The sequence below is a fragment of the Podarcis melisellensis genome (assembly GCF_964234715.1).
Source record: "Podarcis melisellensis genome assembly, chromosome: 1".
NCBI lineage: Eukaryota > Metazoa > Chordata > Lepidosauria > Squamata > Lacertidae > Podarcis > Podarcis melisellensis.
In genome coordinates this window covers 88959593-88987276 of record NC_138528.1, presented here as the reverse complement: position 1 = coordinate 88987276, position 27684 = coordinate 88959593, and the positions used below count along the sequence as shown (strand labels likewise).

The 27684-nt window shown below is 38.9% G+C and overlaps 1 protein-coding gene across 3 annotated transcripts in view; it reads right to left on the bottom strand.

The window, feature by feature from the left end:
* Nucleotides 1-27684, bottom strand: part of PTPN4 (protein tyrosine phosphatase non-receptor type 4) — an 86877-nt gene that overhangs the window by 44770 nt on the left and 14423 nt on the right. For all 3 annotated transcript variants that reach the window (XM_081885597.1, XM_081885598.1, XM_081885596.1), the window contains exons 2-7: nucleotides 15519-15673; nucleotides 12775-12882; nucleotides 7874-7916; nucleotides 7682-7760; nucleotides 2484-2528; nucleotides 1387-1439 (exon numbers count right to left, since the gene is read on the bottom strand). In XM_081885597.1, coding sequence (XP_081741723.1) covers nucleotides 1387-1439; nucleotides 2484-2528; nucleotides 7682-7760; nucleotides 7874-7916; nucleotides 12775-12882; nucleotides 15519-15656 — 466 coding nt within the window. In that variant the 5' untranslated portion in view covers nucleotides 15657-15673. The remainder of the gene's footprint in view (nucleotides 1-1386; nucleotides 1440-2483; nucleotides 2529-7681; nucleotides 7761-7873; nucleotides 7917-12774; nucleotides 12883-15518; nucleotides 15674-27684) is intronic.

The following is a 27684-nucleotide window of genomic DNA, read 5'->3' as shown; positions in this document are numbered from 1 at the left end:
GATAAAAGTTGTCAGGTAGGCTCCTATTGGCGGTCACACAAACTGCAGTGTGATTACACCTGTACCATTTTATTATATATGGATAATTTTGTTGATGTGATTTACTTCTGGAAAAGGAATTTTATTTTTGTACTGGTGATATATTTTTATGTGAAGCAATGCATTTTCTACAAAAATAAAAATCAGGTTCTGTGACATAGAGTATGCCAGATTTCTCAGCTGTTTTTCCAAAAACCCTTGCAAACTCTTGCTAAACTGTGAAAACAGTTACCACTTTAATGGTTGTACAGAGGCACTCAGGGCTGACAAAATACAAAATCTTATCATAAACTGTTCAGAAGCAACAATATGCATCACTTCTTTAAAAAAATGGGGGCAAAGGCACCCTAACCTTAAAATCCTATGGTTCCTGGGAGGGTTCCCCAGTAAGAAGTATGGGATCTCACTCTTGGATGGCAGAGAGAGAGAGGTGTAACCTTGGATGCCTCCTCCCTGTTGCCACAGAAGCTTCCATAGTCCTTGCCCTGTTGACACTAGAGCTCCAACATGGGTAGGGTGAACAGGAAACACCTCAATCCCCCACCACACCCCCAAATCAGGGAGGAAGCTATGTCATCTCTGGAGATGGTGTGGTTAATTTTGCTCCCACTGTTCATGAGAATAGGGAAAAAGTTAAAGCAAGAAAAATAATAAGGACAGAGGAGCAGAAATGTGCTGCTGTGCCTTTACCGACACCGTGCCAGAGCAAGTCCAGGAGGCTGCTGGATGTGATGGAATAACCACTCTGAGTACTATTTCCCTCTCCCCTTTAGAACTGCAGCTTTAGAGGTTGTTAAATTCCCATCTTAGCAATAATAGTTCACAAAGCATGTTAATTTGATAGTAATAAGCTAACATAACCAAGAGAAAAATGTTTTTCAAGGTATATACATTTATCTTAACTCTATTTATTACTAATTTAGGTGGGAAATCCACTCAATCGTTACATTAACAGCCACACATATTTTGATGACAAATGCCATGATAAACTCTGCCAATGTATTTATCTTGTCATATGTTTTACATGTTAGGTATAAGAACAGTTTCATATTTTCAATGTACATTTCAGAGGTAATATTATGGCTGCAATCCTATACTATCTTGGCTGGGAATAAGCCTCAATGAACTCAATAGGGCTTACTTCTAAATAGATATGCATAGAATTGTACTGTACATGGGTAAGATACAAACTGTTTTTATAAATTTATCAGCGTTACACAACACAGTCTATTCAAATATTTTTCCTGAAGGTTTAGGGTTTCTTAACACAAAAGAAAAGTAACAACATCAGGAAAATTAGAAGCATAATATAAGAACATATTTTTTAATATTAAATATTTTACTTACACTGAACAGCATAGGAAGCCAAGAGTGCAGCAGTATTATAAGGGCAGGGCAATCTATGAGGGGAAATAACCAACACACTTCAATACAGTAATCTTTAGAGCCAATTAGTTTTACCCCTTTACTTGAATTCCGTAACAAAAAAACACTGAAGCATCAAATAGACAAGATTTCCCTTTTAAGGCAGGCAAATATGTAATAATAATAATAATAATAATAATAATAATAAATTTTATTTATATCCCGCCCTCCCCAGCCGAAGCCGGGCTCAGGGCGGCTAACAACACCAAAATAGTGCGACATTATAAAAACATTATAAAAATTAATTAAAATCAAGATTGATGGCAGCCATAAAGTTTTGTAAAGGTTGCCAGAGGAGGGAGTCAGGCTGCGCCCTAACCAAAGGCCTGGCGGAACAGCTCTGTCTTGCAGGCCCTACGGAAAGATGTCAAGTCCTGCAGGGCCCTTGTCTCTTGTGACAGAGCATTCCACCAGGTTGGAGCCGCAGCCGAAAAGGCCCTGGCTCTAGTTGAGGCCAGCCTAACCTCTCTGTGGCCTGGGACCTTCAAGGTGGTTTTGTTTGAAGACCGTAGGTTCCTCTGTGGGGCATACCAACTAAAAACACACCAGCTGTTATTTTTAGATATTTGCTTTAAAAAGGAAACCATGCTTCTAGATTAGTATCCAAAGAGATTTAAACATCTGGATACCAACCTAGAGGTATGCGATCACAAAAGCTTACATGAATGGCTGGCACTGTCAGCTCTGACTCCACTAATCACCTGTTTAAGATGGATGGGAGGCAGATCCAAATCTCATTTGGCATTGCATGCATAGTTCCTGATTAATTGATAAAATATTGCACGCACAACCCTTAGCACTGCAACCAAATCTATTAATACCTTTTTCTATAGGCTTTATTATAGGATTGCCAATTACCATGGGATGCATGTGGGAAGTCAGCAGCCACATACATATTTTCATAACTTGATTGAGGCATTCGATCACACTATTTATCTCCACCCTCTCCCTGAATTACTAAATAATTTTGCATAACTGTCTGCAAGGGTTCCCAAGTCTTCATGGCAAGCAAATCTTACCTTCCAGTAAGAATGTCTTGTTTAATTTGCAAAAAATATTGGTACCTTAAAGAAAAAGTAAACACAGTACAACAGGTTGACAAAGTTACTATTGTATTTTTAATTAACAAAATTAAGATCACCTTTTGACTTCAGCATCTGCATTTCACCATATACCATTATTTCAGGCTAGCAAGACACAGAAATTAAACTGAGTTCAAAGTCATATAAACATAAGAAATCCAAATATTTTGGTGCTCCTGTAACACATGCAGTTTACATTAGAATTTATATAATCAATAAAAGGTTAAAGGTAAAGGTCCAGTCGTGACCGACTCTGCGGTTGCAGCGCTCATATCGCTTTATTGGCCGAGGGAGCCGGTGTACAGCTTCTGGGTCATGTGGCCAGCATGACTAAGCCGCTTCTGGCGAACCAGAGCAGTGGACGGAAACTCCGTTTACCTTCCTGCCGGAGCAGTACCTATTTATCTACTTGCACTTTGACATGCTTTCAAACTGCTAGGTGGGCAGGAGCTGGGACAATAAAAGGTTAGGATCCATTGATTGGACTCAGGTACATCTACATCATATTTTCATGCCTCAATTGACAAATGTTGTTCTGTGTGGTATTTTGAAAGCCAAACTAATGGGATTGGACATATTTAAAAATTAATAGAAAACAATTTCTGATTGTTATCTCTTCATCCCTCCCTATTGCAACATTGCAACATTGCAAGTTCCATTTTGCCATCTCTAACCCATGCCAAAAGAATGTGATTAGCAACACTGGCATGCCTCCAACAATAATAATACCCATGAATATCAACAATCTATTGAAATGTACCTCCAAGCAAATAGGCCTTGTGAGATGAATGCGTATTAATTCTGGCCCTTCCATCTCACGATGTCTTACCTGAAGTGACGGTTTGAAATTGGTTTAGAATTCTAATCTACCTTTAAAGTATTTCTAGTCACCAATAAAATCTGAAAGGCATGAATTTCCATGTAGCAAACATTCTGGTATGACACTGCAGTGTTTTTATCTTACAGGCTTTTACAGAGACTTCCTTCTACTTCCATAAGGGAAGCTGATTCTCTAAATCAAGGGTTGTGGAATGACACACTTTATTGCAATTACCCACAAACACAGCCATGTTATTTTATTTCTGTGAATTACTCTTAAGCGATGCATTTATAATTTACTTTTATATAGTAGTTTGTGCCCACCACCTGCATAAACTTGTGTGGATTAAGCATAGGCATGGATCCAAAATGTTTCCTTCAGGAGTGCTTCTCAATAGTGAACAGGAGATGGCAGTAGATACATTAAGGCTGGATTTCAGGTCAGAAGTCCAAGGCTCACAGTCCAGGAGATCCCCAAGTGACCTTTTAAAAACATTTTTTTTAAAGTATAGGATAGCCAGGTGTGCTATGAAGTGAAACAAGCTCCAGCCATCTTTACATCCAGAGATGCCCCTCAGCCACAAGTGGGGTGAAAAGGCTTCCTCAATAAAGAAGGATGAACAGCCTGAAGCAAGCCTTGCTTTTCAATGTGCCCTACTTTTCTTTGCCATTCAAACGTGCAAAGGATGATGCAAGTGGACTGAGCCTGGTAAGGCAGAGATCCTATGAGTAAGTGGTTCCCAGGCCACAGGAATTCTGTTCACCTGTTCTGAACAGACATGGACACTCTCGAGAGGAGCAGGTACATAATCTGAGGGTATTCTTGGGGTATTACAACTCCACTTGACCTTGGTGGAATGAAGCACCCACCAACAACTTCAATTGGTTCAGCAACTACACCCTGCCCACTGAGGTCCATGCACTGCAATGTGCTTTAGGTGAGGCGATGTTAGGAAGTTGTAGCTAGTACACAGCACAGAAGCTAGCATGATGAGTGGGGTATCTAGCTATAGATCTATTATACCTGTGCTGAAAGAACTGGACTGGCTGCCCATTAGCTACCAAGGCACATTCTAGGTTCTGTTAATATATAAAGCCCTGAACAACTGCAAGGTATGCGGCAGACTGTCTTCCCTGTATAGATTAACCACCACCAAAGGAAGCCCTGCACATTGCACCATGGCTAGTATCAACATGGTCTTTTCTGCAGTAGATGGGGAACCTTTGGCCTTCCAGATGATGTGGGACTGCAACTCCCATCAGTCTTGACCTTTGGTCACGCTGGTTAAGGCTGATGGGAGTTGTAGTTCAGCAACATCTGGAGGACTAAAGTGCGAGAACACCCTCCTCCGTGGAAGCCAAGGGGAGTCAACTGTGACACATTGTTTATGCCTATTAAATATATTTGCTTGTCTGGACATTTACTTATTTTTTACATTGCAATTTTCAGTGTTATGTTTCTGGATTTCTATTGACACTATTACTTTCATTTTCATTTGTATTCTATTGATTTTTATGGTTTTTACTTTTAAACCACTCAGGTGTAAGCAGTCTAAAAAATATTAAACAAACCAATAACAAATGATCAAGTCATTCAGGTTTTGCTATGAAGCACAGAAGTCTTTGGAACTTGATCCAAACCAGCCAAGGCTCTCTAGTGCTGCTAGTAACTCTCCCTGGGTCTCTTTTGGCCTCTGCCTCTAGTGGTGGAACTCATCAGCCCCTTGCTCCTTATCTTTCTCCCACTGCTTCGTATTGCATGCACAACACTTTCTCCTCTGTCTTAGCCAGGCTGCTCTCTTCTTTTCTTCTTCCATCTGACATATGGATGAGGGTGGCTTGGTGGGCATGCATGACAAATAGCTCAACTGGTAGTTAAAGAGCAGATTCTCAGAGCCAAAGCTCAGTCCAGGAGTATTAAGTTAGGAAGCCCTACCCTGGCACCCCTATTGATTCCTTTCAGGGTTTGGCAGATGGAACAATCCACCCCCTCTTTATTCTATCTCTGTATGTCTGCGTGTGCACGCACACATGTGCTGAAAAGCAGAAAAGAGGGGAGCAGGAAATTTGCAAAGTAGTTTTTTCCAGCAGTTTTCTGGCAGAGGTGAATGGCAATGCAGCATTAGGCTGGCCAGATCAAAGTTTCCAGCAACAGTTCTGAGTGATTTTCAGAGATGACAATCCTGTCAAAGGCCTGATCTTGCCATAGAATTGTGAGATGCAGCAGGCTATCAATAAGATCATATCTAAGTGCATTCTCTGTTGCTGTGGGGCCTGGTTTGCTCTTGGGCATTCTGAGGGGTTTTGGGTGACAAACAAGTTTGACAATTACTAGAGCACAGGTTGCTGTGAGGACAAGCAAACATATACTAGAGTGCATAATAGTACCAGTTGTATGGCAATGAGGAAAGTGAAGAGAGCTTCCCCCCCCCCCCCGCCATCTTTCCAAGTAGCAATCCACCAGAGTTAAAGCATCTTAAAGCACTTGACAAAAGTGCCCTTTGAAGCAACTTCAACTCCATCCTTTAAAGAATGGAATGGATGCTGCTTCAAAGGGCACTTTGCAAATCTCCCCATGCTCCTCTTTTAAACCTCTGACATTGGGTTTGAAGGGGAAGCATGGGAAGACTTGCAGAGCCCAGGAGGGATTTTGACAGGTGGGTGTGATTTCTAGCTACATTACAATAGCACTCAAGGATCACATAAATCAGTCCTCCCAACTATTCTGCATTACTCAAACTCCCCAGGATGTAAATGAAAATAAATTGACAATTTAAAAAAAATTATACCCAAATCCCCAACTTCTTGTTCCATGATGATGGAAGTTGAACTCTGGAAATTATATACCAATTTCATCAACTATATCAACAATGATTTGCAGAGTGATTTCTGTACTGCTAAAACCCAAACTGTATTCTTCAATACCGCTTCTCTATTTGCAGTGCTGTTATTTATAACTTTAAAATATTAGGGGTGCTTTTTAAAGTGTAGCATTACACTTTTGCAGGGACTTAATTTAGAGCTGCTCTGTATGTAGACTGTTTGGTTGTAGTCATAGGCTGAAAGACGCTGCTGCCTGGGAGATATTTTTGTGGGGCAAGGGGAGGATAGGGTCAGACGAAGTGAATGCAGCTCTGTGTGTGTTCAAATACAAAAGGAGCTTAATTAGTTGTTGCCTGAACTTCACTTACAACGTAGATTGCAAACCACTTCTGCATTGGAAAACCAATTGATCTTAAAGCAACGTTCGCAAAACTGCTGCAACAGCCCTCTGAACTCTTCAGTGAACAAACAATTCAACAAAAATAACCTTTTGTCTACATTACTTGGTGTATGTTAAAAACAGATTGATTCAAATGTAAAAATATGGTTTTCATTAGCAAGGCACCTGAGTATAGTATTGAAGTATGCCTTTGGACACATATTTATCTACCCTAAAATAATTAACTTGCAATTTGAGTACAAAATCAGATGTAAGCCCATTTTTAATAAAGTGTAGGAATAGTGGGGGTTAACTTTTCATGCTAGGAGCGTGGGAGGCAAAGAATAAAACCTGTATAGCAAGAAAGCACCATAAGATAAAGTGGGGAAGTAGAAGATTTCACTACTTCCTTGCACTCTCCTCCCTGCTTTATAAATGAATAGTTAAACCCATCAAATTTCCTTCCAGTAGCACCTTAAAGACCAACTAAGTTATTTCTTGGTATGAGCTTTCGTGTGCATGCACACTTCTTCAGATACTTCTTCAGGTATCTGAAGAAGTGTGCATGCACACGAAAGCTCATACCAAGAAATAACTTAGTTGCTCTTTAAGGTGCTACTGGAAGGAAATTTGTTTTGTTTTGACTATGGCAGACCAACACGGCTACCTATCTGTAACTAGTTAAACCCATGTTTAACAAACATGCATACATCTGGTTAGTCCCTTAAACAACAGCTTTCCCTAATATATAGATATTAAAGAGTTGGGAGGGATGAGTGGGTAAGGATCAGACTATATTCAACACAATGGAACTTAAAACACTGTGCCTTTTTGTCAAATTGTGCATGACTTGGGTTCAAGAGCATGTATAAGCTCTAAATCCAGATATAGGCATGAACTACACAACTGAATTGTTTTCAAGTATGTTCAGAATATATGCTACACAGAATACATGCTAATCAAGAATAATTTTCAGTTTTGGATAGGCTGGTAATAAAAAATCCCTAAGTTCCTCAGATGAAATCAAAATGTATACACATTTTTGTATCAATTGCAGACACTCCTATGCAATGAACATCAAAGTATCTTATTAAAATAAGAGAGAGACTGATACCGTGTGTATTCTTCTTGAAGCTTATTAGGATCGCTTACAAAAAATTTGACTCTGAAGTTCAAGCTGTGAGGAGATCCTCCTAAAATTAACCAAAATATCATATTAGATTTTTACAACTTTAATTTAGTATTTATTTATCATTATTTAATGAACATTTGCATTCAAAATAGATAAAAAAATATTTTTGCTCACTCTTTAACTGCTTCCTGATTGGCTTGTTTGGATCCAGCCACCTCTGGGGGAATGAAAAGATTACTTCATTATGTGTTTTTCTAAAGTAACACAAAGCATTATTGCAACACGTCTCTTAACAAAACAAATGTACATATTCACAATTTCTAGATACAAAACCCACTTTTCCTTGATGACTAGTCCAAGGTGGGCTCTTTGGACCCTGTTCCAAGTCCTTAAATACATTTATAGACTTCTATTTAGAGTACTACACATTTTTAGTACACCCTATAGCAGTGACGATTGTACTCTAATTCTTAAATAAATCATTTTAAGTGCCAATCTGTCACATTACTATAAAAATTAGCAATTGAACTCAACACTAGAGGGAGCATAATGAGAAGCCTATAAGGTAAGTTAATTCCAGATGCTGTAGCTAAGTTTAACACCTTGAATGAGATATCTCATTTATCCAATTATCAGTCCAAGAACTGTTTTTCAATTCTGAAATGAAACTACCTCTCCCCCACCCCACACCTGTTTTTGGATTAATAAAGTTAAGTAGTTTTATTTGGAAGGGGCTTTGGTTAGAAGCATTCACATGTTAACAGAGCAAAACCGGGCAGTTTCCAGGGAAGCTTTCAATATATTATGTCTCCAAGTATTAACATATATTGGCATATACAATTAAAGAAGGTGTCTATACTTTTTCTCAAAGATGTAGACTTCACAAACACTCACTAAATCCTGAGTGGAGAGCTAGCAGGGGTTTGGAAAATGAGCTAAGATAAATGGTGTCACAAGCATGAAAATAAAAATCAGTTGCCAGACTTCACCGATTAAAGATGTGCAGGCTGATATTAGAAAGAACAAAAGGCCACATGCATCCTGTTTAAAATAGCCATATTTTCTTTAGGAAACTAAGCTTGCCCAATTCTGTCTCTCTGAAACAGCCAGCATGAACACTGAGCCAAGGGGTGTGTTACCAACCATATGTGCAACATTCAAGAATTGCTTTCTAGGCCACTGATTTCTAGGCTCTGCAAGCTGGAAAAGATGCTTTATCATCACAAAAGATCTGTCATCTAAGCTAGTGCACAATCAGTATGACTCTATTCTTATAAGAACCAGTAAACAAAAGGACCACGTTGTTCTAACATGTCACCTGATGGTGCAACAGGAAAGAATGTATGATGTACTGTGAGTGTTCTTACAATCTGTGAGAATTTGAAGTAAATGCTACAACACAGTAAAAATATTACAACAGTAGAAAAGCTTTATGTTGTTGAAATGAACAGGAATAGAAACGTGGACGTGCCAACAATAATAAAGAAAACTGTTCCTGTTGAAAACCCTGCCTTATGTGACATAATAATAACCAAGACTAAAACAAGATCAAAGAAAGCTGGTTCCTACCAAATGCAATGCCAGCTTGCTGGCAAGAATCAAACTAAGGGCAAGAAGCAGAGATGTAGTCTTCGCCACGGAAAAAAAATTCCACTTAACACACAGAGATTGCCGATATTCTTAGCTCACTTACTCTCTTTGAAAAAAAGCTTGCCTAACAATCTGGATGGAATATATAGGATCGAAAATACGCATGCTGCATCCAAAAATAAGTGTTGAGTTGTTCAGCTTATGCCTTCTGAAGGATGTCCAGCAGCCTGGATGTAACAGAAATCAGGAATATGACTTTCCCACAATGCAGGCATTAGCATCTGGTGTTCTTGGGCAGCTGCCAGGGTCCCAGGATGTCTGGTACTCCTTAAAGCCGTCACAGCCAAGTAAGCCAAGCAAGGACCATCAACTGTAGAACGGGCACACCAGAATACACTTTGTCTAGGGCCCCTCAAATCTGGGATCAGTCCTGTTTTTCTATTCCCCTCAACACTACCAATTTCCAACTAAACCCTTTCTGAATTCAGTTGGCATTAACCTGCCTGGAACACTATATAGCTGCCACTTGAATGCTACCAATATCAGGGGACAATGAATGACCTGTTTCTATGAACTGCTATTTGTCAGATGCTGATGCACGGATCTGAATTTCACTTCAATGCAACATTTTACTTAAGTTGTCTTGGTATACAATTTTTATTTTCTTCAATGCAGTGAATAAATGAAGCCTACTTCTTTCACCATTTTCCTTGTAAGAAAAAAGGGCTTCATATAAGCTTATTTTAACATCTATTTTTTTCTCCTATCTAAAATGCTTTGTTTTAACTCTAGAAATTCCATGACACACATTGCCTTAACTTTAGCATGATTCTCCAAACTTTAGATCAGTTAAAGAGAAAAAATATATTCAAAACCAGGAAAATACAGCACACTTGCATATTTAGCATTCATTTACAAAATACTATCATCAAGTTTTCTTGCAACAGTAAACAATTAACCTTACTAAGACAACTGAAGAAGGGTAAATCTGCTTAGAGATCTACCAGTTTTAATCAGCCTTGATTTTTAATTTATAATTTTTATTAAATTTTCTGTTTTTCAATTTCAGATAAACATTTTGCATATTTAAATTATCAGTGACTTCCTTTCTTCTCTTTCCCTGGTTCATTTTACTTATTTTATATCCCTGCATATTTTACAAAAACTATACCAATCAGTTTTCCATTATTACATCTATCAAAACATATTTACACTGTTGAATTTATCTTAATGCTGCAAGTCTGCAAGTTGTGACTATTCTGCAGGTTGATAGCCTTGGGGTTTATTTAAAAGGTCACTCTGATGTGGTCATTGAACCCTGGAAATTCTGTATGATACTATGAACATATATCATCTTATATCACTAATCACTTTGCAAGTGATTAAATAAGATCTTGCATAAGCATTTTTAATGATTATAAATAGCTGAAACAAAACCAGACATTCAAAGTTCCCATTACAACCACTATATTATAGCAAAATATTAACTATCTGAAGTATTGTCAAAGAACAAATAAAACCATTCTAGAGAACCAGGAGACTAAAACTTAATTTAATGCCCGCCTTCAGATGATAAGTTAATAACATTCCCTAGCTACTAAACTACAATTAGTATTAGCATTACAATGGATTGTGATATCTGCAGAATATCTGGTACAGAACCAGGTAATGACTTGTATTTATACCCTAAGATCCAAACTTTTGCTGGTAAATATGATTGCTTTGCTTGTTAGGAACTAGTCACAAATAAAAGTGACAGAAATAAAACCAAGTTAGGGATACTGAATGATTGTACAGTGGTGCCTCGCAAGACGAAATTAATTCGTTCCGCAAGTCTTTTCGTCTTGCGAGTTTTTCGTCTTGCGAAGCACGGTTTCCCATAGGAATGCATTAAAAATCAATTAATGCGTTCCTATGGAAACCGCCTTCAGACCAGGTCCGGGGACAGTCTGTCCCCCAACCTCTTCTGAAGGCTGGCGGGGGGCGAAAGTCTTTGCTCCCCCCCCCCGCCTGCCTTCCCGGGACAGCGGAGACTTCTTCGCTGTCCCAGGGTGATTTTAAAATGCTGGCGGGCGGCAGCGAAACCTTCGCTGCCGTCCCCCAGCATTTTAAAAACCCCGGGACAGCGGAGGACTTCTCCGCTGTCCGGGGCGATCTTAAAACTGCTGGCAGGCGGCAGCGCTGCCGCCCGCCAGCATTTTAAAATCGCCCCGGGACAGCGGAGGAATTCTCCGCTGTCCCGGGGCGATTTAAAAGCCCCCGGGAAGGCAGGCAGGGGGGACAAAGACTTTTGCCGCCCGCCCGCCTTCAGAAGAGGTCCTGGACCTCTTCTGAAGGCGGGCGGGGGGCAAAAGTCTTTGCTCCCCCCCGCCTGCCTTGAAAAGCCGTCCGAGGGCTTTTAAATCGCCCCGGGACAGCCCCGGGGCGATTTAAAAGCCCCCGGGAAGGCAGGCAGGGGGGACAAAGACTTTTGCCCCCCGCCCGCCTTCAGAAGAGGTCCAGGACCTCTTCTGAAGGCGGGCGGGGGGCAAAAGTCTTTGCTCCCCCCGCTTGTCTTCAAAAGCCCTCCGGGATAGCGAGAAGCGCTTCCCTTCTATCCCGAACTGCTTTTAAAATGCTGGCGGTGGGAAGCAAAGCCTTTCGGCCCCCGCCGGCCTTCCTGGACCTCTTCTGAAGGCCGGAGGGGGGGGGAAGGCTTTGCTCCCCACCGCTAGCATTTAAAAGAGGTCCCCGGAGATTTCCCTATGGGCTTTCTTCTTGCAAAGCAAGCCCATAGGGAAATTCATTTTGCGAAGCGCCTCCAAAACGGAAAACCCTTTCGTCTAGCAGGTTTTTCGTCTTGCGAGGCGTTCGTCTTGCGGGGCACCACTGTACTCATCATTTTCTCTCCAGTATATCCTTTCTAGAGCATGTAAGCAAATCTGCAACTTGTCATGTATTAATCAAAAGTTAGGGGTGGGAAGGAAAGACTATACTTATAAGTGAATAAGTAGTAAGTAAAATGAATAGATGAATAGATCTTTTTTCTGTAGCAGAGGTGTCAACATTTTGGGTGAAATCCAATGTCATGACAATGAATGTGATAGGGCTTCCTCTTCTGTACCATGCAGCCCCCATGACTTTTCCAATCCACAACAGAGGATTTTTCAACCCCATAAATGGGGGGGTCATGGGGGGCTGTAAGGGAGAAGGAAAGGTAAGTTCCATTTGCAGAATCAAAACTCTGCTGCTTAAGTGGGATGCCACACCTAGTTATCCCTTGTAAGGTCCAACAGACTTTATCAGGTTTTTCAGGCTCTCCAAAAATTTACTGAATCATTTTTAAGTAAGTAAATGCTTAGTTCTGCAACAGAGCTCTCCTACAAATGACTCTGCAACATCAGCCTCTCCCTCAGCAAACTAAACTTAGTGCAAGTGTCTAGAAGTGTAGAACTTGCAGTCTCAAACTTGGAGAGGAATTTGTTTAGAAAACAGACACAACTTACCGGGTTATCAGTAGAATCATCAGCCAATTGTAAACCAAAATAGTCTCTTTCAGTAAGATCAAGATGCTTGAAAACTATATTCAGCAGAACTTGTCCCTGATCATGTTTCTGTAGGAAGAAAATAGCAAATGAAAATGTTTTCAAAATGATTCAACCACCACCAAAGCAGGTTACTTTGTCTCTAATCGCTACCCATCCTGGAAAAATTGAGAGGGAAACTGGGTCTCTGAGAAAACCTTAAGACTTTTAAACCAGAAAGTTTTATTGTCTTTAACCTGAAAATCTGCATTTCAACTTTGACTTCTTCCCACTTTCAAGCCAGTATGCTCAAGTAGCTGAGAAAGTTAGACTAGGACCTGAAAGATCAGAGTTCAAATTCCTGCCATCCATGATGCTCACTGGATAACCTCGTGTCAGTCATTCTCTCTGCCTAACAAGACTGTTGCAAGAACAAGATGCTGGGGGTGGGGTGTAATACCACTGTGAGATCATTGTGGGAAAGGTGGGATATGAATTATTATTACTATCATCATTAATAATTAAATTCAGTTTATATCCTGCCCTTCCTTCCAAATAACCCATACAGCAATTTCCTGTTGTTTAAGCTGAAACAAACCTTACCAGACTTCTACTCTGGTCCTTTGGAAGGTTTTATGATGTAAACAAAAGACCAGTTCCACTTTTCAACTGCATTGTCTCTTGGTTTATATTTTTGGACTACAATTTAGGAAGAGTGGCCTGGATATTCATTCTGAAAACTCACATTTACAGAAACCAAACCAGGTACATGACTATATATATGCCAGTTTTGCATTTTTAATCCTAGTGTGAATCTTTCAGATCTTTGAATTCTGAAACACATTATGCTTCCATAGCACAGGTTTTACCTTGTCTTTTGTGGCTATAAAGCCAGTGAAGCAAGGAGCTGAGACTTTCAAAGTGATGCCAATTCTGAAAACAGTTCCCTGAAATTTTATCAGTCACAGCATCTGAAAAGAACCTCTTAATTTACTTAAAGCTAAAGGACCAGATTGACATACAATTTCTCTTGTCAGCTACTCACGGCCCAAGAATACAAACTGTCTGATAAAAACAAAAGAGCACGCATATTTCAAAATATTTATTTTAAACATGTCTTCATTTGCAAAGTATAACTGAATGTGACAGCCAAGTTTGGCTTGCTCAAAAGATGACATGTTCCTATATGTCTCAAATTCAGATGACTTGTCTACTGCCACCATATCACAATGCAGCCTTGTGGCCATAAAAATGCTAAGCAAGTCTGCCCCTGCCTAAAATACTTTAGTCATGTTTCTACCTCCGAAACCACATAGGCTTGCTTCCTAACCACTCCTTTGTTTCTTTCACGCATTCCAGACTATGTGCTTCCTTTCACGCTACCTTGCATGCTTTGGCCTGTTGGCCAAGTTACTTATGCAGAACTTCCTTTCTGTGCACAATAAATGCCGAGGACCAAAAAAGTTGAGAAAGATTTGACACGGAAAAGCTATTTCGCAATACATTTTCCCTTTGTAAATTTTAGGGGTCTGAACAGTGCCCTAAGTAGCCTTTTGGCATTTTGTTTTTCCACAAATCTCTGTGTTAATGCATTTCTATAGCTTGCTCATAACAAAAAGATGCATTATTTGGATACGTGTTTTGATAAAGCTCCAAAGTTTTAACTGTAAAACCCATCATTGGTCTAAATCAGTCATAAGCTGCCTCCATTCAGCAAAGATCAAGGTCATCTCTGTAGGTTTATTACTGACAGACCGGTTAAATTATTGGCTACTGCTGAAATATTCATAAAGCTCAAACTTATTTGCAAAGTAACCTTAAAATATATGTGTATCCAGCACTCAGTGGGCAGGGAGAATAGTGCCTCCATTTGACTTTTAACACAAGGAGCATTAATAAAATTGTTAAATATGGAGTTATTTGTATTTATATGCTTTTGTTTTGAATACATGAAATAAGGTTACAATAATCAGAATAAACCATTACGGCAGCAATCATATGTGCACTTCCCTGAGAGTAAGTCCTGTTGAACACTGTGGGACTTCTGAGAAAATCTGCATAGAACTGTACTGCAAATGTCTTTTGTAAAAGATGCTTTGGGACAATGTCCGAAGGAGTGCATTTTAACACACCTCTGGCTTTTAACACTTGAGATGAATTAAGACCCACCTTATTTCTGTAACTGTAAGTTGCTTTAAACTCTTTTTAATAATAAATAATAATTTCTAAATTGTATGAATGCAGTAATATAAAATATATAACATTCAAATTTATTCTTATTCTAGCTTAATATCGACCTTTATTTGGGTCTCATCATATTTATTTAAGTAAGGGTTCATTTTCAGGGTATAACAAGAAGAAAAACATTTTTAGCTATATTATTTGTTGCAAAGGTTCCTACTAAATTACTGTGTTCTGCAAAGTCTTTAAAACACTATATACATGTATGTACCTAGTGCCAGCACTCATGCAAGGTGAATTTCCTATATCCTCCTCAGGCCATTCCCTGCTGAGAAGCCTCTTCAAAAAAAACAAAACAAAAACAGGAGGCCCTTAGGAAAGGACTCTGAATTAATGATCATGTTAATGTAAGTAAGTGGATGGCTAATGTATACTATTGATTAACTAAATATGCAAAATCAAGAGCATGTTTTCTAAAGCTTAGGACTCTACTATGAGGCAATTCTAAATGAGATACAACATGTTTCCTAAAATATTATACTTACGTTAACTCTAAATGCTTGTACAGTATTGTCCAGAAGAAGAATATTGCAGACCACCTCTGTATGCTGTCTGTCTCGTGCCAGCTCAGATGCTCGTACATTGTAGGTTCTGCCAGCAGGCAATCGGAAACGTGCGGTCATTACTGTCCACACAACGTCTTAAGGGGGGAACAAAGATCATTAACACTTTAACCTTGATAATTCAGAAGTTGGGTTTAATAATAAAAGCTAATCCCACTTATTGTATCAAATATATTCTACTTAGTTTTACAGAATACATGTATTTTTCCTTTCAAGTTGACACTAGCAAATTTCTGCCATCCTTGAGCGCCAACTTTAACTTGACCCTTTCTTATTTAGGAAAGAACATTACTATATTATCTCACAGCCACCCATAATTATATATTCTAAAATTTATTTTTTTAAGTCTAGAAAGTCTGCGTTGTAAAATATATCCAAACGTTCTGGAGGAAAATGCAGGCAAGAGCAAATAAAGCACAGATCATGGGGCAATCTCTGTAAAATCCTTAGTTGTCTTTGAGGGGCCAACTTCATGTATGTAGTGTAAAATCCAAGTACTGCTTCCATATGGTGATGGATCCATACTGTTGTTTTAAGCAAATCTCACACCACCCATCTACTATGAAAAAATCATGGCAGCAGTGCACCTTTGAAAAAGCTGCTAGCAATGCCATGGAGATTTTATGAAATGTGTTACGACAACCATACACAGCCATACGACAAGAGGTTTGGATGGCAATCATCTCACTCTAATCTGTATGTGCTCCTAAAATGTAAATTATCCTTTTAAATTTATTATATATTATGCAACATAATGGAAATGAGAATGAAGTTGTGTCCTAAACAGAATGAAAGCCACACCACACTTCATGATTTCCCCACATTAGTTCACAGCTGTAAATTAATGTTTAAAGCAATCCTAAGTACCACCTCTCTCCTTTATTTAAGTTATAGCTTTGACATCTAATTCTGAAAGGTGGAATTTTAAGTAGCCACCTTTCCAGAGACCAGGTTTTCAAGTACTATGTCCAATATGTATTTTGCAAACTTACTGGGCTCATTTCTTCAAACAACTGCTTTATAAAGGTTTATGAATAGTGTAGAAGACAGAAAACAAACTTAACATAATGAACATGGAAAGCTAACTCCTTTTAGTGCATGTAACATCAAACACAATCCAAGTACCCAAATGTAGAGTTTTACAGTGTTGCAACAGTAAACATCACCGAGTTTAAAAAAGCTTTCAGAAATGCAGGTTATAAAGTTATAACGCAAACAGTATAAATATAAATGTAAGCAAAGCTTGTCATGCCAAACTACAGATTAATCTTCAGAGTTAAACAAAATATAAAAGTCAATAGAGTAGATCAAAGGTTCTGCACTGGCTAAGTACATTTTTTGCTTTGCTGAAAGAACTCTTACTAGAGAAGAACCAGAATTGCCCCAGGAAGTTAAATAGAGATGAAGCTAAAAGAACATCTGTAGAACCAAAAATGGGTTTTATTCCCTGCTAGTTATAAACTGAGAATAAGGACAAGAGTACCACAGCACTAGTTCAATAAGCACAAGGAGTCTTCAAACTTTTGTTGCTCAAAGAGCAGCCCCTCCCCCCGTCATAAGGGAACCATTTCTGAAAACCAAGAAAATTTGTGATGTGGCATGTGGATCTGTTGTTCAAAGAAGATAAAGAGATACATTGCAGGTACCAAAAGTACCGTATTTTTCGCTCTATAAGATGCACCAGACCACAAGACGCGCCTAGTTTTTGGAGGAGGAAAACAAGGGAAAAAATATTCTGAATCTCAGAAGCCAGAACAGCAAGAGGGATCACTATGCAGTGAAAGCAGCAATCCCTCTTGCTGTTCTGGCTTCTGGGATAGCTACGCAGCCTGCATTTGCTCCATAAGATGCACACACATTTCCCCTTACTTTTTAGGAGGGAAAAAGTGAGTCTTAGAGAGCAAAAAATACGGCAGTTTTTTAGACCCATGCTTACACTTAGATTAGCAAAGAGTAAAACATTTTTTTAAATTTCTATGTAGCCTTGACATATTAATTCCAAAAGGATTTGTTTAAAGCTATGCCTCCATTATAATTTCAGAAATACAATAGCTTCCTCCCTAGTTACTAAAAGTTCAGTTCTAACATGCTAAATTCAGTTCAAAACTACATAAATTAACTCATACTTACATTTTAAAATTAAGCTTTTTTTAGAACACACACACTCTCACACAAACACACATCTGTGAAGAAGCACCACTACTTGTTCTTAAATGAAAGTCAACACTCTGTAAGTTTACACTGATGCTTGTTGGCAGGGAACCACAAAGCTCAGGAAAGAGCCCCTTGGAAATTCAACAGAATTATTTTCCCTTCATGGACCTGCAAGAGAGCAGTTTAAAGGCAAAGAGCTGATTCTTTTTCCAGATCACAACACCCGAGTGATCATAAAGCCAGCAGGGGCAAAGTTTACTAGCTGGAGCTAGAACGCTCTGCACAGCAATTTCCACCTGCCTGGAGTATGTATACAGTACAGAAAGTAATGGGGGATTCTACTACATAATGCTGTATGCAGCTGACATTTGTGCCTTCAGTCCCTCCTATATTTAATTTTGTACTTAAGAAAATGCTCATTCTACTCAGTTTGCAATTGACTGATTTAATAGTTGTGTTTATTTGTTATTTTAATGTTATTTTAATGTAATTTTTATGTTGTAGACTGCCCAGAGACAGTATACAAATGATGTGTGTGTGTGTGTGTGTGTGTGTATGTATATGAAAGCCAGCGTCCTAAGTGTATACAGTGGTAACTCGGGTTATATACGCTTCAGGTTACATATGCTTCAGGTTACAGACTCCGCTACCCAGAAATATTACCTCAGGTTAAGAACTATGCTTCAGGATGAGAACAGAAATTGCAAAGCAGCGGCGCGGTGGTAGCAGGAGGCCCCATTAGCTAAAGTGGTGCTTCAGGTTAAGAACAGTTTCAGTTTCAAGTTAAGAATGGACCTCCGGAACAAATTAAGTACTTAACCCGAGGTACCACTGTAGATACATGCAATGACCACCATGAACCTCGACCTGTGTGACACTCATTTGAATGTGTAGTGTCCAACTGTACTATAACTTGTTCTTGTTTACAGGGTTCAAGGTTATGCAGCACGCAGGCTGTAGATCTGGATATACTGTGTCAAGATTCCATGAAGTATATTGTCAAAATAAATGCAACCAAGTAACAACTACGATCCAATATAGTGCAGTGAGTCTAGGCTTAAAAAAATAAGCCACATGAACAAATGTTTGAATGAAATTCTCTGTACTGATGGTGCAACAGACTTAAGCTGGGGCACATGTATCTTGCAACATGCTGCCAAAAGACCCATTTGGAGCTGCCAAAAGGCCCATTTGATTTGAAAGTAAGCATAATCCTAGTTGCTGCATTTTAGCTGCTGAGATCAGATCTCAGGGCAGTGGAAGCCGAGAGGGAGACACACTAGGAAGGTTATGAGTCACTGGTGTGCTTTCTAGGGATGCTGAAAAAAAGAGAGTATGATGCACAAGAAATCTGTCTCTGTTGGGAATGAGCCAGCAAGCATTATTTTTAATTTTTAATTTGCTGCTGTGTTTGTTTTGGTGCTTCGTTATCTATAACTTGGTTTATTCTACATTTTCCCTCATCCTATTTTCTTGGTATATTTTGGATCCATTATTGATGATGAAGTCAGATATCTATGGAAGTTATTGTCAGCTCACTTTGCTTGCAGGAGTCTCCATGTGTATCATAACTGGCTGGTGTACATATTTTTATTTTTATTTTTTGTAATTTTTAGAAACCACACAACAGGTAGCCAAAAAGATTGTGCTAAAGGCAGCATCAAGCTCCTGCTATTCATACTTTTAATTCAATGTTGCCAAAGTGGTAGTGTAGAACTCAGTCTATGTACACTTGATCCATGTGGTCCATACACCCAGACCTTGTTGCTATGTAAACTGTTTACTGCATTATTTCTTCTGAAGAGGTTCACACTTTCCCCTTGTGTATGCTACAGCATATTTATCCTTCAGAAATATAAAATACAAGGAGACAGGTTTGCCTGTACAAGGAGAAGTATTGTGAATAAATTAAAATGTAGATGAAGGATGGCCATGCTGAAGTCCTTTGGTACCGCAGCACTATCTTTCTGCTTCTGCATACAAGGTTAGTCTTCTAGAATTACTCATTAAGAAAGTTTGTTTTGACTTTCTTTGGCTGCCAAGTTTACACGCCCTAAAGTACCCAAGGACTTCACATTGGGATTTCAAGGTTATTTCACAGCAAACTTAGTTTAACAGCTATTTCAATACTTCTTATATAAGTCACTGCTCTCATGGCACCGTTTGGAATAAGTAAGACAGAAAATGATGAGGCAGAGGTATCATCATTTTATTCATTTTCAATTATGAATATATTGTGAGCAACAACAGAGGCGTACATCATCTGCGATACCTATCACAGCAGAAACCCCCAAAAGCTAAGTTCTGTGGCATTAGCACATTAGATAATGCTACAGAAAAAAGGATGTCATTCATCCCTAAATCAGTATAAGCTGCTGGCACCCTGTACTGTTACTATTAGCTATTTACAGAATATTGTATACTTCAGGGACGCGGGTGGTGCTGTGGATAAAACCTCAGTGCCTAGGACTTGCCGATCGTATGGTCGGCGGTTCGAATCCCCACGGCAGGGTGAGCTCCTGTCGTTCGGTCCCAGCTCCTGCCTACCTAGCAGTTCAAAAGCACTCTTAAGTGCAAGTAGATAAATAGGTACCGCTTTATAGCGGGAAGGTAAACGGCGTTTCCGTGTGCTGCGCTGGTGCTGGCTCGCCAGCTGCAGCTTTGTCACGCTGGCCACGTGACCCGGAAGTGTCTCTGGACGGCGCTGGCCCCCGGCCTCTAGAGTGAGATGAGCGCACAACCCTAGAGTCGGACACGACTGGCCCGTACGGGCAGGGGTACCTTTACCTTTTACCTTATATACTTGCTAACAGAGAAGCAATTATAGTTGGAGAAGTCTCACCTTTGTATGTGCTCACCCTTTGTATGTTCACTAGTGGTTTACACTGGAGTCAGGAAAATGTGGAATTTCAAGGGGAAAGGGTATCACCTTAAGGGGTTTTGGCTAGTCTGAGGTGAAGTGGGAGCTATACAAGGTGGTACAAACTGAAGCAAGGACCATGGTGCTTTGGTGACCCAAACATAAGAACAAAACACTACAGACAAGCTTCTGCTGAAAGAAAATAAATGTCTCTAAGCTTAACACAATGATAGGGATGAATGCTGGAGGAAGGGAGAATAAAAACTAGAGCTCTGTTGTGACCAACAGGTCAAACTTCTAATAAGAGGGCATGATTTCACTCAGAAAGCGATTCCCTTTGAGCTTCCCAATAAAATCTAGAACAACATTCCTTGAACCTATCTGCTTACAATTTGGCAGGTTTCTTACATAGGAAAACCCCTCCAGTCTGCAATTTTCAGACCAATGTCCACAGAACAGTAAGTAAGATAAGATTTGGGGGGTGGCGTTCCTAAAACTACAATGGCTGCCCCTCCAGGAAACCACTGCCATTATCCTTCTGAAATCAGTCCAGAGGATTCATGCCCTCAGAAGGCTGGTCTTGCCTGCAAATGTCATTCAATTCTACCCCAAAATAAAGTTAGAAATTTCCTTTTTTAAAAAGTTAAAACTTTAAACTTTGCCCAGCACAAAAGTCCCTGAACATATTTGATTATAATTTGCCAAGCCTTATTCACTCCAGAGGGGCTGGTGTGCCTGCAAATTTTATCTATTCCTGTCTGGAATAGATAAAAGATCTATGGCCATAAAAAAACAATAGTGAATAATCAAGGTAAAATGAAACAGACATCCTAACAAGCATGTTGGGCAGAGACTGCCTGTTTTCAGAAGTGCAAAATCATGATCTGAACTGAAATCTATCGTCTGTGCACTCCCACAGTACTCACCCCTTCACTGCCATAAGTGATTCTGCGTTATACACACAGCAGCAACTTTCTTCTCTTCCCCGACCTCACCACTTAACATGCAGCCTGATAAGAGTGTTTTGGAAAACTCAAAAGCTTCCTCACTATTTGTGACTTTTTGGTGGCCCTAAGAAAGGTATTGGCCTAATCCAGCTTTTGAATATATTTCTTATAGGACAACATGGTTACATATGTTTTCTGTGTTACTAAAAGGGGTCTCTTTTACCTAAATGTTTTTGTGGCGATGTTATTAAATTTATATCCCTGCCTTCCTCCCAAAGGAAGGAACACCACATGTATTATGCAAGGTCTCTCTTCCCTACATCTCTCTATGAAATGAATATATTTCTTGCTATTACTGTACTTATAATGGCCAAATATTATACTTATTTTTAAAAGGAAAGATGGACCAAAGTAGTTATTATATATATATATTGCTAAAAGACACACAGACTTCAAAGCTAATTGTTATTTTTTCCTGCTGTTTAGATGGAAGCCCAAATATGTGTATGCCTTCAACATGCAAGATGAAGGAAAGTCTGCAGCCAATAAAAAAGGTGATGGGGAAGAGAAAGCAGCACACAGAAGAAACAGAAATAGAGAGGGAGGCAAATGTTGCACATTTCTTCAGTATATATTATGGCAATCAAACTAAATATTCATAAGGATTCTGAAAAGTACAACCACAAGCAATCTGTGTGAAATCCTAAAATTATATCCAAGTTTAAGAGTTATAAGAGCTTAATTTGCTCCTCTGTCAAAAGAAGGTGAACATAATCATAAGCTACTTCATAAGGGCATAACATGCCCCCCAAAAGAAAAGGAAGGACAGACTACATGAGGGACACGCAACATGAGGGACACGCAATTTCGGACCCCATAAAAGTGCTACTTGGAAGATGAAAATTTCTTAGCTTCTTTTAAAAGTGTTTAATGCATGGATCTTAGCTCCCTGGAACCCATGTTAAATGACCCATTTAAAAGGCAAGGACAGAAAAACAGTAACATGAGAAAAATATATTTAAGCAAATATAATATGCAAATAGGGATATGGGTGGCGTTGTGGGGTAAATCACAAAGCCTAGGACTTGCCAATCAGAAGGTTGGTGGTTCGAATCCCTGCAACGGGGTGAGCTCCCGTTGCTCGGTCCCAGCTCCTGCCAACCTAGTAGTTCGAAAACATGTCTAATTGCAAGTAGATAAATAGGTACCGCTCTGGCGGGAAGTTAAACGGTGTTTCCATGTGTTGCTCTGGTTTGCCAGAAGCGGCTTAGTCAAGCTGGCCACATGACCCGGAAGCTGTACGCCGGTTCGCTTGGCCAATAAAGCGAGATGAGCGCCGCAACCCCAGAGTCGGTCACGACTGGACCTAATGGTCAGGGGTCCCTTTACCTTTTAATATGCAAATGTATGTAATAAGAAAACTAAAATAATAAGCAGAATAAGGTCACCATTTGCCTTGAGGCTATGGAACATGATATTTAACAGAAATAAATATATTTGAATGCTTGCCTTTCAAAAAGTATAGACATATTACATGAGAAGATGACATATAACAATGAAGAAATTTCTATTCATGCAACTCTAAATGAAGATCATTTACTGTATCTTTGCTTAACACTTTCAAAATTCACCTTAAAAAGACAAGCAGGCCTGTTGTGTTTAAAAATCTATTAATTTAATATTAATCACAGAGTTATTACATACTTAATAAAATCCAGATTTTCAAGATTCTGAAGACTGCTAACATGTGGCAAGGCACAGAGGTAATGCAACATGGCTCAAGGTTTCTCCTGAGGAGTAAAACTCAAGGCTAAAATGTGTGTGATGCTGATCTAAGCTGCCATGCATGCAGCCAAGGGTCAGACTATTATTAAACTACTCTGTAAACATGGCTCTATAGCTATTTATATTTGCCAGCTTTGTATATGCTTAAGGATAACATTAATTTTGTCAACTATAACCTGTAAATCAAATCAAACAGAAAACAAAGTTAAGGACAGACATGCACATGTACAGAGATAGGATTAAATTCTCTTTTTAAAACAACACAAATTACTCCTCTGTTTTCTCATTTCTGCATTTCAGGTTTGAATAAATTTTGTCTTAGATTTCCCTGAACCAGAAACACAGATATTTCTGTAACAAGTTGCTGTTCCTTTCAGCTGCTTGCTACAAGGACCTGCTACAACTAAAAGAACTAGTTATCTCCTGTTATTTAATATGATTAGCCAATATTCAGATTGCAATTTAGCATTTCAGTTGAACAAAAAATGTGATCTAAGCTCTTTCCATTAACATCCCTTGAACATAATCATGATTTTAATTTTCTAGCAGTTTTCTCCGTATCTCTGCACTTCTAGAGAACAAGCATAACTCAGGAGCTGGAAAGTAATGGGGAAAGTGATAGGAGTACAAGAAAGCAAAAAGGGGGAGGCGATAAGCAAGAAAATAAACCTACATCTTAGGTTCTGCTGCATGATGCTCTCAGTTAAGACATTTGGTTGGGCATGTTCACTTTTAGTGCAGTCTGCTTAAATAACGAGACACTGACTAGAATGCCAGTTCCAAGTTCTATTCTTCCAAAGTCTTCAAATTCAGTGATTTGAAGCCTCAGATATAAACCATGTTTTTATTTGCATATTTTAAGCTAAGATGTTTTGTTGTCATGAGTTCTTGAAACAGTGCTTCTGCTGCCATTGTGCTTTATGCAGTCCATATTTCTATTTACCATGAACAAACAAACAAAGCCTATTATTTCTGTAGATGTCAGGTTTCGCTGATCTTGTGATTTTTTAATTTTTGAACATTACATCTGTAATACAGATTAGTCTCCCATTTTCCATTCATGTAACTAAATGAATATGCATAGGGATCGTGCCCAAACCTTGCAATGTACATTTCCCCCCTATACTTCTATGATTTAGTGGTTAATATAATTTTGATGCAGGGAAATGTTTTTGCTTCAGTTAAGAACCACTTCACACACACGTGACATTATTTCTGCGTATATTGCAATCATTACAAAATTCAAACTTCCTGTGTTAACTGAAGATTCATTCATTCATTCATTCATTCAGTTTATTCATTCCATTTACCGTATTTTTCGCTCTATAACACGCACCTGACCATAACACGCACGTAGTTTTTAGAGGAGGAAAATCCGTAGGCATGCCACCCGTAGGCATTCCCTCCATAACACGCACAGACATTTCCCCTTACTTTCTAGGAGGAAAAAAGTGAGTCTTATGGTGCAAAAAATACGGTATATACCACCTTTCTGCCGAAGGCACTCAAGGTGGTTTACAATTTTAAAGATCAATGTACAGCTCCATTTCATTTGCTTTAATGGTATTAAATGGGGAGGGGTACCTCCCACACGTAGCTGGGATTCCAACTGCCATCAGCCCCAGCCAGCATGGACAATGGTCAGGGATGATGTGAGTTGTAGTCAAGCAGTATCTGTGGAACACCACACTGGCTCCTGCTGTGTCAAGAGGATTAGACAAATTCATGGAGTATATGCCTATCAGAGGTTACTAGCCATGATGGATACATTCTACCTACACTGTCAGAGGCAATATGTTTCTAAATATTGGTTGCAAGGGGCCACAGGAGGGGAGAGTGCTGTTGAGAGCATTCCACAGGCACCTGGTTGGCCACCATAAGAAGTGGGTGCTGAATTAAATGGGCCACTTGGCTGATCCAGCAGGCTTTTCTTCACTTCTCAGATACTTGAAGATAAAAAACAATGAATACAGCAGACTATTTTACCCAATTCTGCACACAAAGGTAACATCTTTAGACTGGTTTGCAAATGAAGTTTTCCATGCAAGAGTCACTACCATATGGGAAATGGTTTCTTGTTTTAGTAGTTACCATTAAACATGCAGTACAAGGTAAGGCTGTGAGAGAACGTTTATAATACTTAAGCATATGATTCTCTCTACATAGGATTCTTATTCTATGAAATAGTCAAAGAGTGATTTTTCTGCTTTAATCTACTCCTCAATTATTCCTGTTGAGCAATGTAACATTGGGACACTGTGGGATGTAGTGGTTAATGTTAAACTTGTGGGAATCCATATTCAAATCCCTGAACAGTATGAAACTCTGTAGGTGGCCTTGGGCAAGTCATTACCTCTCAGTCTACCTATTTCACAGAGTTATGAGATGGAAAATCACCACCTGAGATCCTGGAGGAAGGCTGGGAATCTGAAAACAATATGCATGGTACACGACATATGCAAATCCTCCTTTCGGGCTTTCAAAACATTTGTGCACTTTCAGTTCCACTTGTTATGCCAGTTATCATGCATAAAATTATGGCCATGTTCAAAAACTTGAGAATTTTTTTCATGGGTGGAGAAGAATCCAATTATACTGGTATTCTAGAATTTCAACTATAAAGACTTCAGTTCTCCCAATTTTCTTTAATTACTGTTCATTTTTCTTATTCCCATTAACATAGATTATTGAAAGAACTCAATTGGTGAGAGAAAATTGAAGGTGTAGAGATCAAGTAAAAAAAGAGATTTAGCTGTTCCTAATCTAACCTGTTGTTATTATTACAAGGTTTCCCAATTATGTTAATAAATATTTCACAGGATGAATGGAATTGTTTTAATTTAAGTAATTAAATATCTGCATGTCACTAGATATTCTAAATCCCATGAATTATTGCAGGGGACGGGCACAAACCAATAGGCAATTGCTCACCAACTATTAAAAAAACTAAGAACCAAACAAAAGATAGTAAGATCACTTTAGTTTCAGCAGGGATAAGTGACAGATTTAGTATGAACTGTGAACTCTATATGATCTTGGAAACATACATCACAGCTTGTGCTTGATGTGCTTTCTAATACAAAGAGAAATTAAAAAAAAAATCATTTAAACTAGGACTTCAATGTAAGACTTTGAAAAGTTTATTTCATGTGGTAGGAGTCCAAATTTGTATCTCAGGATTGCTAAACATGTTACTTGTGAAGGTATACAATGTCAGAATCCCTGTCAGGGGGAGAAGTGGGGAATGACTAAACAAATACAGTGGTACCTCGGGTTAAGTACTTATTTTGTTCCAGAGGTCAGTACTTAACCTGAAACTGTTCTTAACCTGAAGCACCACTTTAGCTAATGGGGCCTCCTGCTGCCGCCGGAGCCCAATTTCTGTTCTTATCCTGAAGCAAAGTTCTTAACCTGAAGCACTATTTCTAGGTTAGCGGAGTGTGTAACCTGAAGCGTATGTAACCTAAAGTGTATGTAACCCAAGGTACCACTGTAAATAGGTTGAAAAGAAAGAATAAATTTAAGCAAATACCTAGAAACCTTTTATTGTGAAAAAACACATTTGTATAGTGACTTTGTGACCTGTGCAAACATTCAGACTGAAATGTTCCATTGAGAAAACTGTCCAACATGTACACACACAATTCTCTGTACAATTCCTCTGTACAAAGAAAAGAAAAAAGTTATCTGTATATATTGCTCAACCTAAACAGAGACAAATGCCACCTAAATAACATTTTTTAAAAAAATTCATTAAGATTCATACATACAGCAGGATGTCTTTCCACATACACATACATGTTCCTTTTGGGTTATTTTTAATAATATCATTATTCTGATGGATAAACTTGATGTTTCATGGTGTCTAGACTGTATGCAATCTGTATGCTGATGGACTGTGCATGTCTGTACAGGTGGAGAAAGTCTAATAAAAAGGTTAAACTGAAAGCTATCAGATACTGGTATTTGGTTAAAAAACAAAAACAAAAACCAGCTATGATAGGCTGATTTACACATAGTACAGTACCTGAAAGTTGATCTAAACATTCATGGAGAAGAAATATGCATGTAATACTACTTTCCAGCAACAGCTCCATTTTGGAATAGTAGTGTCCCAAAGTTTTCGTTTTAGGTTGCAACTCAGAAGTCAATGCTTGACTATGTTTCAAAAAGGGAGCCAAAAGTGAAATTTTAATAGCTTTCTTGGCAATGGTTCCAAAGTGTCACTGGAGAGTCATTTGCTTCATTTCTACACTCATGCCAACACCAGGAGCCCGAATAAATATGGTTTTCAAGATGTCTGAATCCTTAACATGGACATCAGGTGGACTGTAAAACATTA